At 36.7% G+C, this 16,780-nt stretch overlaps 1 protein-coding gene across 1 annotated transcript; it reads right to left on the bottom strand.

Annotated features, from left to right (window-relative positions):
* Nucleotides 1-110: 110 nt before the first annotated feature.
* Nucleotides 111-13,045, bottom strand: LOC128744016 (pyruvate dehydrogenase phosphatase regulatory subunit, mitochondrial-like). Its single transcript, XM_053840756.1, has 6 exons — nucleotides 12,449-13,045; nucleotides 11,552-12,392; nucleotides 1,946-2,085; nucleotides 1,255-1,890; nucleotides 1,014-1,204; nucleotides 111-366 (listed from the first exon to the last, which is right to left on the bottom strand). The coding sequence occupies exons 1-6, from the start codon at nucleotides 13,043-13,045 to the stop codon at nucleotides 111-113; spliced, it is 2,661 nt and encodes an 886-aa protein (XP_053696731.1).
* Between the last annotated feature and the right edge of the window lie 3,735 nt (nucleotides 13,046-16,780).

The following is a 16,780-nucleotide window of genomic DNA, read 5'->3' as shown; positions in this document are numbered from 1 at the left end:
GTCGATTATCTGTTGTATCGGTCTTTTCTAAGCAGTCCGAATCGTCAAATATATTTCTAGTGTTCTATTTATAAACTAATTATCACAATCACATATTGGTTACGATTTTTTCACGCTTGAAATTGCTTTTTAACTTTTAAGACTGTTGGTCGATAAGTCTTACGTTGTTCACGTTCTTCCATTGCTTTTGCCAACGTCGCCTTTGGATGGACGTGTTGCTTTAGACGAAACAGTCTACCGGCGATGTCGATGTGATATACTGCGTTTTTGTCCATAATAAATTCAGTAGTTATTACTTTCGATACATCTCGCTGCGATCGACTGATATAACCCAAACATACTAGCCTTTCCGAAGCAAATCCATACCTGTACAAAATGAGACGATTCTAGTAATAGATTCAATTGTTACAAAAAAAGACTTGAAATGGTAAAGGGTCTTGAGGTTAATTATGATTTAATTTATCATATTATTATTATCATTTGTTAAGTTATTCCTGCAAGCGAAAAAACATTGTCATTTATTAGTTATCGGAGTAATTTAAAACACATGGCGTGGGACTACGTCTTGCATGCAAAAAATATTTACGATAGGCAACGAAAACACGATAGATGTGCTGTAAACTTTCGATTTAGATCCGCATGATAGATTTGTGTAATTTACGCTCTTAACTTCAACTACTGATTACGCTATTAGTTTTTGGTTTCAAGTGGCGAATATAATTTGGGTATTTATCGAACCATGTTTCCGAACTATGCTTGAGGACCGGGCTTGAGTAGACTACCCACACCGGTAAACGTAGCAAACCAGATGCTAACTTTTCTAAAAGAGCATTTTCAATTTTAAAACTTTAAATAGAAGCAGCAAAAAAGGTTATTTCATTTTTAAATACTGATTTTCTGTAAAATTATAAAATTTTGTGTGATTAGACAGATAAGATCCTGTGTTATTTACAGTGTGCAAGAAAACTGTTCGTGAGTTACCTAAAACACATAAATTGATCACGCCATCTTACCCCGCGGACGTAACGGTACCGCAATACTCGCCATTGCGATAGATAGGTTCACCACCCCAAGGCCAGACATCCTTTTCAATATCAATATCCTCCAGATGAAACAGAACCAAACGCTTTTTTAGTCCTTCTTGTTTCTGTTTTTCAAGGGCAGATCTTCCCACGAAATTCTCTTTTTTCTTCAATTGTGAAATCTGTAAATGACTTTATGCTCAGAAAAACAAACATCAAACGGTCTACTTACATCCAATCGTACTGAGTAAAAAACGCCGGCCTCGAGAGGAGTTGTCATACTGGTTAGTTCGTCGCCCCAGAAGGGAATAAATTTATCGATTCTTAAGAAGCGTTGAGTTAACGTGCCAACATCTCGCGCTCCATAGTCGCGTCCCACTGTCATCAACCTGTCGTAAACATGCAACGCGTATTCGGACGGAACGTGCAAGCAGTATCCTGGCATTCCTGTGTGTGTAAAAGTCATGATCATCACGTCACTTGCGAAGCCAACATTTATTTTTCGATACGTAAAAGGTTGTAACTTTACATTTGAATTGGATAGTTCACTCATGAGTTGGGTTGACTTCGGTCCCACCACGTTAAGGACAGTGTACATCGATGTAACGTCATTAAGTTTAACACTAGCATCCTGTGGAAGATTTCGTGACATCCATTCATAGATTTTGGTCTGTTGGGATGATGGCGATATCATAAAGTAATGATCATTACTCTGACGTATAAGCATACAATCGTTCTCATATCCGCCACGTTCATTTAACATACCAGTATGGACGATGTGACCGATTTGAATGTTAACATCATTAGCACACATTTTTTGTAAATAATCAAGAACACTGTTCCCGTGGATACTGCTCTGCACACCAGGCTGAAAGCACAAAAACGTAAGCTATTGAGATCTTGAAAACTATTTTATATTATACCTGGATTTCAATCTTGGAAAAAGATGATATATCTATTATGCCGACATGTTGCGCACATGCGAAATATTCTTTTTCCATAAAATTGAAAAATTTTGGTTTATAAAAACTGCCCGGTGGCATTGTTGGAGGAGGATTCCCCCCTGAGGAATATAAAAGTTACTATTAATAAGTGTTCATCTGTCATTAATTTTAGAAATAAACCTAGACTAATACAGATTTTGATTTTTGCAAGGTACTGCTCTTAGTAATAATCTAAAATTCTAGTTTAAAACTTCGAAAATATTCAGCCCAAAGTCAATTTCAACCATGTTTTCGCTGCAATGTTTTACATTTACGTTGGTCAAGCATGCTTTTCATTTTTACCTAAACCCAAATAAGTCTTAACTGTGATTTGTTTTGTTACCTTGACTTTTGTAATGATTTGAAGCATTATTTAATTTTTTCTAACCGTAGTTTTTTTTACAATCTACGAAGATAACGGTAGAAGAAAGTAATGAAAGAAAGGTGTTAAGAGTATCGCATGGGAAACAAGGCATTAATGGGAAAAAGGGGTCATTGAAACAACGCTTATTAAAAGTTTATATAATGTTTGTTATTAAAAGTATGTTATAATGTAATGAAAAATTTGTAAAATTAGATGCTTGCATCCTTGATTTATCCGCGATTATTCCTAAGTCAACTTTGTAAAAATATAGGCGATTTTTTCGTTTAAACCATTGTTCTGAAAGTTTGAGTCAGAATAAAGTCGACACAGGCTTTGTTCTTCTGGATAGTATGTGTTGTAAGTTTAATGCGTTTATTGTTATATTTTGGTATAAAACTGAGAGTCTGGGTCGAAAAACAAGTGAACAATGTCAAAAGTGCTATTGATTCATTATATATCAAAAACATTCAAAATATGTATCAAGCAGACCTCGTAGAATGAAGGATTTAGAGTTCAACTCAGATTCTGGGAGGTTTGTTGGACAGAAATTGACGTCAGATATGGAATTTCTATAAAAATTGTTAGGGTGTCGGTTTTACCCACAGTTCTTCCGTAAGCAAAGTTACTGTCTCAAGTCCCTCGACGACTACCGGTCTGATGAGCGTTTTGTACTTCGTCAGCTTTGTGCGGCGGCGTATGCTCCTAGATCAAAGCTTCTTGCGGAGGGAAAAATAGGCTCGATTTCCAGCTTGAATGCGTCGTTGGGTCTCCTTACTCGTATTGTTGTCGACGGTTACCAGAGATCACAAATATACGGACTCATCAACTACTTCCAGTTCACCGCCGTCAATAGTCTCTGTCCGTGGGAAGCAGACGTTGCTTTCTCTGGAGCCTCGTCCTGCCATATATTTGGTTTTCGACGCATTGATTTGTAACCCAATCCTCCTAGCCTCCGTTTTTTCCAGTCTGGCGTAGATTGCCTCTGCCATCCCAAGGTTTCTAGTAATGATGTCGAGGTCATCTGCGAAGGCTAGGAGTTGGCTACTCTGGCTGAAGATCGTTCCTCTCGTTTCGATGCCCGCTCGCCGGATCACACCTTCAATAGCGATATTTAATAACATACAGGACAGTCCATCCCCTTACCGCAACCCTCTGCGAGATTCGAAAGGACTCGAGAGTGTCCTCGAAACGCACACGTAGCACATCACTTGCTTCGGGTTCAGAGTAGCTTTGATCAACGGCGTCAGTTTGTTCGGAAAACGGGTTCGAAACGAGACGGGGCTTTTGTTATAAACAAACCCTGCGCATTCATATAGGGATGTCAGCGGCCTGCTGCTAGTAGTATGCCGTTAAAAAATATTCAAATAATTTTCTTGTTGGATTAGTCGAATTGAACGAATAATAGATTTATTTTAGCTGAATAGACTTCCATGTGATTTTTTCTGCGTTTCACACACATTTGCAATTTAGCAATTTGCACCACCAGTTTTTTGTCATTGCCTCGGCTCCTATATTTTCACAGTCACCTGACTTCTCTCACGGGACCTATTCACCCGCACCTAACCCAACAACCCCTATTTGATTTCTACAGTCACCCAGGTGACTGTACTCCGAATCGCAAATTGTCATCAGTATATTCAAACCTCGGCTGGGAGCGGCTGTTAAAGGCAAAGGGATCGTAGCAGCCCCGCAATTGTTCTGTACTCTAACAGCTAGCTGCAAGGTCTGTCGTATAAAAAACAGGTCAGTTTCGCTAACGGAATGTAACATCTAGGCTTGGCTTTGATTGCCTTTATCTGTGGAAGGTGTAGATATATTTACACTAAAACATTTGCTTTTGTTGATTATTTATTTGAATCATGTATGTACTTGTTTTGGTAATATTCCTCGTATACGTCTGAAGAGAATTATATCAGCTATTCAACAATAAATTCTTCTTCATCTTTTGCCATTAGTTTTGGTTATATGTAGTTTATATTTGAATTATCAAATTCTTTAGATTTGGTCTATGGTCTTTGGACATTTTGGTCTATTGGTTGAATCATTGTTGTGATGTTCAGCGGAAGAACAAAACTGACGAGCTCAATGTTATTACATTGTTATTAATATTTATTTGTTAAATTTATTACCAGTTTTTCACACATTACAGCAAGGCATAGGAGTTACTCCTATTGTGCTGTCCTGTGCCTAAACAACAAGCTATAATCGGAGCTAATTATAACCGGATTCGGACCCATTCTCCTTCCAGGTCATTTGAATCGCAGATATTGGTTAATGTTTTAACCACAACGCACTGGGTAAGAGGAAGGCCTGGAAGAAGAAGGTGTTTCGAATCCCAGCTTGGGTAAGGGGTACAGTACACAATTTCTGAAACGTTGCTTCAATGCCCTTCCCTTACCTAATTCATCTTCACGCCTAGTCCCGTTCTGTTTGGATGCTATCAAAACCTTTGTTCCATTACTTTCTTCTAACGTCTCCTCCGTTGATTTTAAAAAACTACCTTTATAAAAAAAATATTACAGTAGTACCTCGATATAATGCAACTTTTTTATTTTATTTTCGTTACGTTACATCGAAGCAAAAACGAAATTTATTCCTATTCGAACGAAATTGATTGCAAACAACTAAAAAAGGAGCCTTTTAAACCGTTATCTCTCAAATTTTATGATTGGTCTTGTAGTTTGAAAGATACATTAAGAAATGCAAATATGCGAAAGATTTTGTTAATTGAAATTTGAAAACCTAAATAACGGAATTAGCATAAGCATAAGCATAGGATTCCGCCCGTGTGCTGCTACTCAGTTATTGACCAGGACCAATGAAAATTGCAAAATGATGGCTGAAAAAAGCATGCTTGGGACAGCGCACTGTTCCTCATTGTGCAACCTTATCAGGTCCCTGCGTGCTGATCAATACCGACGCCGACCACGTCCGAATGCGGGTCTTGGTGGGATGGGAAGGCATGTTAGTCCAATACTTGTTGCTACTAAAGACCAGGGAATCCTCTGCATCTTCACAAGCATTTCGGGAAAGAAATTGTTGTTAGTAGAAGGGGGAGCTAGATAGAGATCCAATTTAATGGATAATGTAATTTGTCGAAGATTACGCGCGGATTCGAAGTGTAATAATGCAACAAACGAGGCAGAAAAACAAACGATGCTAAATTTCCATACGAAACGATACTCGTTATGTAAACATTATTCATTTGAGACTAACCTGGATGTTCGAAAATTTTCTTGTAGTCAGTAATTACGAAAATTAAGACCACAAATACAGCTTTTTATAAATTTATTAAAATTTACAAATTACGGTTGTTTATGAGCAATTCCAGCTCAAAACGCTGGAAAAAAGGCCATTTTTGACTCGACTATTTTTGATTAAAACGAAATTTTCCTGATGTGTTGGTTGGGTACCACGCAAGAACTCATTTTCCACTAAACTTGATTTTTTTCGTCAAGAGTAACTTTTCAAAAGGGCGTATTTAGAAATGAGATTACTTTTTTTTTAAACATCATATCTTGTCGGTAAAGTCAAAGTCGGTAAAGTTGTAGGAAATTAAGTGTATTTTTAGAAAAAAATTACCAAATGAAAATTATAAAATGTCAATTATCTCAAAACCATCCCCTCCGATTTGCATATTTTTTTTTTAAAGATAGCTTAAATTGTGCTCTAAAATCTGGTGAAGAGCTATCGATGGATACGATTTCGATTTTTTTTAAATCTGAAATTTCAAAAATATCCACATTTTGCAGTTTTTGGTAAAACTTAAACAAAATCAAATTCTATGCATCATTTTGAACAAATTATGTCATTTAAACTTTTTTCTTAGGCCCAGCCGTTCTTAAGTTATTGTACATTTAAAATCTAAAAAGAAAAAAACCTTGATAAAAATCATAAAATGTCAATTATCTCAAAAACATCCTCTCCGATTCACTTAATTTTTTTAAGATAGCTTAAGTTATGCCCTGGTCTGGTGAAGAGCCATCGATGGACACTCTTTGACACCTTTCTGATCAAATAAGTAGTTTTCAAGATAATATGTTTTGAAAAAGAGTAATCTCATTTTTAAATATCAATTTGAAAAGTTACTCTTGACAAAAAAATCAAGTTTAGTGGAAAATGAGTTCTTGCATGGTATGCAACACGTTTGAAAAATTTCGTTCCAATCAAAAATAGTCGAGTCAAATCGTTTTGCTAGTTGAGCTGGAATTGCTCTTTTGTAGTACCATTAGGGTAAGGTGGGGCAAGACGGGTCACGGGGCAAGATAGGTCAGTTGCATTAACATGAAAGTTTTAACTTAATCCAAGCCAACGATTTTTTCATATAGTACCTAAAGTAACGTTCTTTCATAATCATTATAATTCGTAACTTATCTTTCACCCGTTTTCGATAGAAAAATTTGAATGTAAAATCGCTGCATTTCTTACGCGATACATGAAACGATACAAAACGAAGCATATCCAATACTGCGTCAGCATAAAAAATAGCAATGTTTTCTGTTTGCTCTTATCATTTGTAAACCCACTTAGGATAACAATATTTGCTATATACTACAAAAGTTTTAAATAAACATGTATGTTGTGCTACCATCTCAACAGGGGCAAGATGGGTCACATTGTAAAAAGCTTGTGTGGCACCCTATGTTTGTCCATATATCTGTATTTTTGAGTTTCTTTATTGTCTATTTGGCTATTTTTAGCTGGCCCGGCGTATATTTTATCCACAAAACAGTTAATCCGGCAAAAGGTTAGTTTTTCAACATTTCACTTTTTGTCTGATATAATTTTTATTTTATATCGTTTTGTTTATTTTTGTTGCCAATTTTGAAATGTACAAGTCGTTTTTCTGCAGCAACAATGAATAATTTTTGTTTCTGTAAAGAATTCATAAAGGTTTTCGATAAAAAAAAATCGTTTTTTGTTATGCGACCTATTTTGCCCCGCATTTTGACCCATCTTGCCCGTACTTTTTGAGAGCTAAAAATAACATATCTTTTAAATGTATTCACAAAAAATATATGATCCTCGAAAAATCGGTCTTGTTGATTTTTTCGGAAGAGATTATTAGTGACTCCATCTAAATAAATGATAAGTGGGTTAAAATTGAATACGTAGAAACACGCATCGGGTACTTTCCTTAGGTGACCCGTCTTGCCCCACCTGACCCTACATTATATTAAATGTAATGGTATACTACACAAATAACCGTAATTTGTTAATTTATACATGCCAGACTCACGGTGGCTCGAAATACACCTAAAAATAAAAATCAGGCACAATATTGTCAATTGTTCCATCCAAAGTGCGATATCGCTCATAAAAGTGCTATTTTGCATTAAATCGTTTCGGTATCTTCGGCGCACTTTTTCGTTATCTTCCAAGCAATAAGTGCGCCGAAGAGACCGAAACGATTTAAGCTAAAATAGCACTTTTATGAGCGATTGCGCACTTTGGATGGTACAATTTTTCTTGCAATTGACAATAAAACGAGCCAATATAAAATCTAAATAACGGAATTGTATCATAACGTCCAAAATTTAAAAAATAAAAATGATTTTCACACAGTAGCAATGCGAGGTCACACCATAATAGAAGTTAATTCTGTTGTGAGCTAATTTAAGGTAAACCGAACCGAAAACTAAAAATATTCAATAACTCTGTAACGATTGAGATTTGGCCAAATGCGTAGGATTTTTTTCGTCAAATATGATCCTTTATCACCCTCTGAAATATTTACACTCAGCTACCTAACACCCTGTATAGCAAAGGTTTAGAAATTGGTCGAAAACACGAAATTGATCTAAGGTCCGGAGGGCCGAGTCACATATCCAGCTTTTTACGAGCCATAATGGCGGACGTGTTCGTGATATTTGAACAGCATTTTTGACATTTCCCTAATACATCGCACGTTTTCTTTCCGTTCATTCCTTTAGCTTTACCGTGAACGCGCGGAAACAAGACGTGCGATGTATTAGTGAAATGTCAAAGATGCCGTTCAAATATTACGAACACGTCCGTCATTATGGCTCGTAAAAAGCTGGATACCAATCGATAGGGTTCGACGAACTGAGCAATTGCTGTGTGTATGTGCGCGCGCACTGAATTTTCTATCGCCTGTTACTCGGAGATGGCTGAACCGATTCGACTGCTATTACTTTTGTTGAAAAGGTATTATTGCCTAGTACATCACTATTAAATTGTTTCGTGGTCTGACGTTTTGTTTAAAAGTTATAAGCAAAAATGTGAATCTTACGTGACCCGATTTTCTCCGGAACCACACAATCAAATTTAACGATTTTAGTACCAAACGAAAGCTGCTGCTATTACTAAACTTTTCACCAAGTTTTATTGAAAGCGGACAAGCAGCTTCAAAGTTAGCCTTCAAAAGTCTGTTTTGACCAGGTACAAATGAACGCCTGTTTCACAGAAATGGCATGCGCTATTAATCTCATTTGAAAGATAATATAGCCTCGTAGATCACTATTGAATTGTTTTTGGATTGGACGTTTAATTTGAAAGTTATGAACAATCGTGCACAGCATATCAAAATTAACAATAATTTATAATGATTTATCTAGTTTCAATAAGTATCAAAGAAAGGTTTTGGTTTTGACACTGCGAATATATATACAGAATTTCATAAGAATGGGTTTTACCGGTCAAAAGATATTTAACAATAATTAGTGAAATTTATACAAGAAAACTTTACTGAATCAGCGTGGCCAAACCTGAAAGACGCGATAATTTACTATATCGTAAAAATGTGTAATTTTTCAACGGGTGTTTCTTTAGAGCCGTTTATTAATAAAATATAGTACATTTTCTTACACTATTAGCGTGATCGTGAATCCGCCTAATAGCGTGACACAAATTTTTGTTTTTTAAAGGGGCCTAAAAACATAGTGTCTTCACAAAAATTGTAGAACACACTAAAATAAGCAACTTCGCTGAATATAGTAACTATCTATCTGTTACCGGTTGCAAAATTTAATGACTTGTGAAAGCAGTTCTGCTCAAAAACTTCGCACACGATTTTTTTCATTGCTTTGAAATGTTCAACAAAGTTATTCAGTAGCTTAAAATACACTCTGAAGATTGTTTAACGCTAAGATGCATATAGGTGATAACTAAGTTCTGAAGACGTGTCGATTTCTATATGAGCATTTCTAGCTCAAAACGCTGAAAAAGCCATTTTGACTCGACTTTTTTTGATTGAAACTGGGATGTAAAAATAGTTTCTTTCTTTCTTGAACATATTTTTTTTTCTAAATATATTAGTCATATTTTATCCATAAACAAAAGAAAATAAAAAGGGTTGACAAAACGGGTATTTCCTTTTAAAAAGGACATACCACAGACTAACAGACGTAACATTTCGAACAAAGTTTCTGGCAAAACGTCGTTCAAATGATTATTCTAAATCTCGCAAAAAACACTACCATCACCTGATATAGTCTTCGCGCTACGCAAAGCGGCTTGCTATAAATTTAGCTATGCTATAAATTTACTAGTATTTTATCTGATTGCAGCGCCAGCGCAAGCGAACGATGTTTTCGCACAGCGACTGCTGTTTGAGTCTTGGCTAAGAGGAGAATTTGGAATGATCGTTTTTGTTGTCGATGGAACTATGCTCCAGTGTTACGTCTGTTAGTCTGTGGACATACTATCATTAATGATGGGGAGGAGCAATCGGTACCAAATTTAGGATTTTTGCTTTCTGACCTAAAACGAACAATGTGATAAAATTTGGTTCAAATCCGTGAAGGTCGATTACAAGGTTAATGAATACTTTGCATGAATCGACCCTAATACAAAATTTTTAGATTTTACATTTGCACTTCAGAACGAAAAAAAAGTATAACCTTCTGCGGCTGAGGTGGTAGTCTGGCAGACATCGAAAATCAGACAAATATTTACAAGAGATGCGTTATGTATCGTATTTTGATTCTGAAGTTTGCAGTGTCCAGTGTCTTCCCGACATATATCTGCGATTTTATTACATCCGATAGGTTGCTACATATATGATCTTAGTTCTAAAATAATTAAAAACTAGATATACATAATGCAATGATAAGAATTATAAACTTAAGTTTGGGTGTCCAGCAAACTACCACGTCAGCATAATCGTTAAGATTAGGGCACCTCAGCCGCAGAAGATTAGTGGAAAATGAATCCTTGCGTGGTATCCAACATATCAGCAAAACTTCATTCCAATCAAAAATAATATTTGTGCCGTAAATCCCCATATCAAATGACAAATAAGATGGTATAACAAAGGTTCTTTTCACCACTAGGTGGATTAAATCGGGTTTTTTTCAAAATTTTTAGTCCGCCGTGTCCCCTTAATTATACGCAGAAAGAGACAAATTGAACGAATTTTGATTTGGCTTTTAAGTTTGTTTTTCACTTTCGCTTTGCTACAAGAGAAAAATGTCTGTTCTAAATCTTTGCAATCTTACTTTCAATGTACAATGCGAATCACTGGAATTTTTAGGTGTATAATATTCCTTTCAATTGGCTTCGAAATACGACGCTAGTCTAACCAGACAGTCGTCGTATGTTCGAATCTCAGCTGAGAGAGACTGTTAAGGGCCAAACAGAATGCTGCGTCAACGCATCCGTCAGCGTCAATTTGACAGTAAACCCATGGGAAAACTGTCAGAATAACGCTGACGGACGCGTTGACGCAGCATTCTGTTTGGCCCTTTAGAGTCGATATAATCGTATCATTAATCCCGCAATTGTCCTCTATTCTAACAGCTGGCTGAGAAGTCTTATGAATAAAAACAGAAGGTTAAGTTTCGAAAACGAAATGTAGCACCTAGGCTTTGCTTTGCTTTATAATATTGTTTTTTCTGATCGGATTGTTATGAAATTAATATAAAAACAAACGGATAACTAATTAAATCGAAGTGTTAAAATTAAAAAAAAACATTTGTTGTAGAAAATGAATTTTTTACTTGTTTTCTGAATCGAAATCCTGAACAACAAAAGTATGATCAAACTTTTACTTTTTGGATAGAAATTCATTTGTTTACGCATCATACTCTAGGCCGTCAAAGGAAAGATTGTAAAATTAGAAATGGTTAGGATCATGCAAATTAGCTTCAAGAAGTAATGTTGTATGACCCGAGCAAACATTGGTTTTCAAGTTTTGTTACGTATGTGAAGCTAATACTTACGCTTATAGTCAGTATCAAAGTACAGCGCCCTCTCGTAAGCCATTTTTGTTCCAAACACCGCCCCTCGTGTTTCCAGAACACTGTACAATGGAGAACAACGCAGTTTTCGCGAGAATTTGTACTCACTCTGATTTGGGTACAGAATAGCGTATTGTCGCCCCACAACTTCTCTTATACGGTTTTGCAGATACTGTCGGTTATTGTGGAGATCTAAGAATCGCTGTATATTAAAGGGTAACATTTCTATCGTAGGTGTTCCTGCCACAATCCATTCGGCAAGAGCCTTTCCAACGCCACCAGAGCCTTGTAAAGGATTTCCATTCAGACCACAAGCGACGTAGTAGTTTTTAACTTCAGCAGTTTCACCAAAAATCCATCGCCCGTCGGGAGTAAAATTATCTGGACTATTTGTAATCTTTGGTTGGGCTGTATCTTTTAGTGAAGGCATTCGATCTAATGCTTTATCCCATAGTGGTGTACAATGATCTTTCATATTTTGCGATAAATACGCTTTCCAGCCTTTAGGAATATCCTTTGTATTTTCGAAAGCAGGTATTGCTTCTTTCTCAAACCAACCAATCAACATTTCTCCGCCGTACTGTCTAGCGTACATGTTAGAATCGTAGTCACGAATACACGGTAGAAGGCTATTAACCGGAAGATCTAAATTTGCTGAAAGAGCATAAAAATGCTGCGCAGGATATGCAGGAATACACACTGGCTTTTTGCACTTTAATCCCAATTCACGGGCCCACATTCCACTGCAATTGATGAAGTATTCACATTTGATTGTTCCAATATCTGTATCAACACTGTCAATACGACCCCCTTTAGTGTTAACCTATAAAAGGTATAAAATTGTTCAATAACATTTTACTATCAATTTGGATTATTTACCCATTTTACTTCACATCCTTCAAAATATTTGACACCTTTTTGCTTAGATAAAGTAGCAAGCACCTTTAGTACCAATGCTGGGTCGGCAACGCAATCATCAGGTACGTGTACGGCCCCTTGAATATCGTCCACGTTTAGAAGAGGATGTAATTGCTTGGCTGTTTCTGCATCAATAAATTCGCAAAATAGCCCTGTCGGTACGTTGTACGCTATTCTTCGCTTAAACGCTGTCACTCGATCGTGCGTTTGAGCTAGATTAAGGCTGCCACATTTTTGTAAACCCACATTATGACCAGCACGTTGTAACCGTTCGTATAATTTAACACTCTCCATTATAATGTTACGTTCCGGGGTAGGCTTAAATAATCCTATGGTTCCCGACCCGAAATCCGATGTGCCACTTCCTATTTTGTGTTGATCCAGTACCACGACGTTAGTCCAACCATTCTCAGTCAAATGGTATGCCACCGAATTACCTACCAAGCCTGCTCCAGCAATTACCACTCTTGCAGTTTGTGTTGAATTGTCTGCAAGACCGGTACTGTACCATTTCCAACGAAATCTTTTTGGATGGGAAAATTTGGTTAAGTAATTCATGTTGAGTCGAGTAACTTCAGTAAGCAAATGCAAACTGCAGCTGTACGTATTATGTGTTTCTAATTAAAGCACTTATATAATGTGCATTTTCAAAGTAATCCTAACCAACGCACACTAGTATTGAGTGCAATGGTTGTGCACTTGCTCCTTTAGGTGCTGCACTTTCATTCATGTTTTGATGTCTTATTTTATTCTCCTTCAACTACCAAATCGATTTTGTGCAAGAACCGTCATCTCATAGCTAAGAAGAGGCTTGGTTGCATCGGCGCAGTTTGTATGCAACAGAAAGTATAGTATATAACAGTACCATGCCATGTGCACAGATTGTTTACTAACAACAGATATTTTCAACAGAATTTCGCTAGCAACAGACTCTGAGTATACTGGGGCAAAATTTATTACATAATTTTGCTAAGTTTTACTAAAAATCATACAATGCCAACGATATGCTCTACACATGATTTTTATACGACTGGACAATAGACATTTTACAAAAATAGCATGCAAAATTGGTCGGTCTTAAAATTTCATGAATTGAATTTTATTTTTTATACATGAACATACTTAATGGATTTATGAATAAAAATAGCATTTAAAAAATTGTGGTTACCTGTTGTCCCAGAAAGGAGGGAGGAAATTTTTCGATTTTCTTAGATGTCGCTTATTTAAAAATTTATGGCTTTTGAACCAAGTATCATAAAACAAAATTTTATAAAAGAAAATATAAGGGTCATTCCACGCGAAGTCTCCGAGTCACCTGTAATCGACCTTCACGGATTTCAACCAAATTTGGTCAGATTGTTCGTTTTGGGCGAAAAAGCACAAATCCCAAGTTTGGTGCCGATTGAACCCTTCCTTGATTAATGGGAGCCCCCATCTTTTTAATGAATAGCCCAATTTTTGCTAATTCTTTTGCTTATATCTCCGTAGATATTAAGTTTAGAAACAAACTTTCTTGTGCATTTTCAAGGAAAATTATCCAAGGAATCCGAAAAAGATATCAGTTTTTAGCAACAGTGCTGCCAAATATTGTTATTTTCGATTTGAAAACTAAATTTGCATTTTTCTTTCAATGAAGACAATTTGATCTCCAAAATTTCAACACCATCGTATTCCTCGGACTTTTTTACTTAAGAAACGCTCATCACCCCGAGGTTTTCTTAGCCGATTCCGAGATACAGCGTTTTGAAATAAACAACACCCAATGTATCATGTAAAATTACAAGCGAAATAAAACTTTTTGAAACATGAGCAATCTAAAAGCACTTTGCACCGTTGTGGAAACACATAAACAGTATGTAACATAGTCTTCCTAACAGTGATACCAACTATTATTAGGACACTATCCATCCATATTAATATTTTATATCAGTATTAACATATACGGCATTAACAGTATTAATATATTTTTATTTCTCTCAATAATTCTTTCCTTCTGCTTTTATTGCTTATTTCTATGACACTATCTTGAATGTTGTCCCTGATTTTGATTCGGAAATAGTTTTCATTATAACCGTGTTGGTGCCAGACGGAATTGCAGCATGCATAGATCGGATACCAGGAATAGATGCTGCTGACTTGAATCGATCCTTCAAAATTTGTTTTTCTTCGCAGCATTCTGCGGTCGACACGAATTTCACCTTGAGTTTACAATTATTTAGCGCCCAGTAGTGAAGTTGTTTGGGTGTCTGTACACTCTTAAATGATTCTACCCGTGAATAAGTCGGATTTAGCTAAAGCTAGGTTAAAACTACTCAAAATGCCCTTAAAGTGTACAAACTCAGATTTTGAGTAGTTTTTCAACCAAAAAAAAAATCGCTGAAAAACGTGGTAACGTGGTGGTTGTATTGTGCTCTAAAGTGTCTGAAATTATGATACAATTCCGAGGCAAAACAACTCCTTCCTGTCCGATATATGCCGCAAACGGATGAATCGTAGCCTGACTATTATTATAGTGAACCGCTATCTACGATCGGCCACTGCGGGGGACAACCCTTCGTGGAGATCACCTCTATCTAGGTTTATTTATTTTCCTAGATCTACTGACCTCTATAACTTTCCTTCAGTTGGGTCACCCCTGCGAAATTGTACTTGCTACAAAAAGATTTTCCGTTAAATGGTATATCCCGCGTAAGGTTTTTCGCGAAATGGTATTCTGCGAAACTGTATCCACCTTTTCGCGTGCGTAATGGCGGCTGGTGGGTACAACTTTCGGAAAATATTAGCATACCTTTGGCAATTTTATTCACGTCAAGTTAACATTTCCACCTTTGATTGTTGTTGTAAAATTATCAAGCGTACGTGAGCGGGGTTGCTAAAAGCAAATAAACATTTTCGAAAAGTGTACCCACTAGCCGCCATTAAGCGCGCCACTAGCCACCAATAAGCGCGCGAAAAGGTCGATATTCCGCGTTAGGGTCAACCGAGAATTGGCGTCCGCAAAATGGTATTCGGCGAAATGGGTTGTAATGATGTCGAATATTTAAATGCTATCCGCTTTGTTTTATCAGGCTAAGCAATGTGGGGAGTTGTTTTCTACTTTACTGTGAGGAAAATTTGTATATTAAAACACACATGAACTCCACAGAAACTTGCATAACTCGAGATTGTGACAAAGGTCATCCGAGATTCACGATTTATGTACAACACAGTTTAATTTGTGGCAATACTAAGTTTGTCGGGTCATCTAGTATACTATATATATACTTTATTATTGAATCCTCATGATCCTTATTGTTTACCTTGCCCTACTAACACGATATCCTCTGTTTTCCTGTAACATCTATGAAAGTAGTATGTGTTCCCTGCACTTTCAAAAGTAGATGCTATCACTACCATGCCTACCCACTTCCCCTGCGTTTGTTCGGACGTAGCCAGGTATATAATGTGGTTATCTATCCATCTACGATGTGTCCAACCTCATATGCTAATGCTAAATGCCATTAAAGTAAAATGGTATAATTACTTACTTGCATTTAACTTACAACAAGTTGTACGTATAACTACTCAATTTAAGAAATAAAAGCACAAAGGTCTGTGTCCAGGGACATGATCGCTGAGTTTACGTATAGTTTACATTTTTCAAATGTTCAACAGTTTTACAACTTTTAGGTGGAAGTCTTCTATCCTCAGACACTTCAGGTTTTTAAGATAAAACTAAATAAATAGCGGGTTTATTACATCTATTTTCCCTTTAATGTGGAGAAAAACAATATTATAATTGGGAAAAATGATATGCAGACTGTGAAAATTAAACAACGGTCCAGGTGGGACTTGAACCCACAACTCTCAATCTCGTGTCGAGTGCATTTTCATTACACCACCGGCCAGTTGTTCTGCTTCTGGTTCTGGTTCTCGAAGTATTGGGTTTCAGCTGCAAAAGTTCGCAATCATACTGTTAAAATTGCGCCAAATGAGCCAGCTCTGAAATCAGCAACCTATGATTCGCGCTATCTGATAAATAAATTAAGAGCGCTATGGAGAACGCCGCCGTCCAGTATGTGAACTTTATTTTTCCTTTAGCGACTGTATGTATGTATGTATGGGGGGAATCCACCATCAGTTCAAGGTCCTGCCAGTGTGTGAAGATCCAAATTTGATTGTCAAATGAATTTCTCATTAAAACTGTTGTAGAAGGACCAAAAGGGATTGGGCGGACCCACAAGCAGAGACACTTGTGCGCATTCCGGGTTATAAGAATTTCCTTCTAGCATTAGGATCCTTCCATGTAACAAT

The sequence above is a fragment of the Sabethes cyaneus genome, chromosome 3 (genome assembly GCF_943734655.1).
Source record: "Sabethes cyaneus chromosome 3, idSabCyanKW18_F2, whole genome shotgun sequence".
Taxonomy (NCBI): domain Eukaryota; kingdom Metazoa; phylum Arthropoda; class Insecta; order Diptera; family Culicidae; genus Sabethes; species Sabethes cyaneus.
This window is presented reverse-complemented; position numbering and strand designations above follow the sequence as displayed.

What these genes read in the sequence shown, in the direction of transcription:
- LOC128744016 (XM_053840756.1), bottom strand. Translation starts at nt 13,045, where the DNA reads ATGAATTACTTAACCAAATTTTCCCATCCAAAAAGATTTCGTTGGAAA. An exon ending in TTTCCAAGATTGAAATCCAG is followed by an intron (nt 1,891 to 1,945) that starts GTATAATATAAA and finishes TTGTGCTTTCAG; the next exon opens with CCTGGTGTGCAGAGCAGTAT. An exon ending in TTTACTCAGTACGATTGGAT is followed by an intron (nt 1,205 to 1,254) that starts GTAAGTAGACCG and finishes AGTCATTTACAG; the next exon opens with ATTTCACAATTGAAGAAAAA.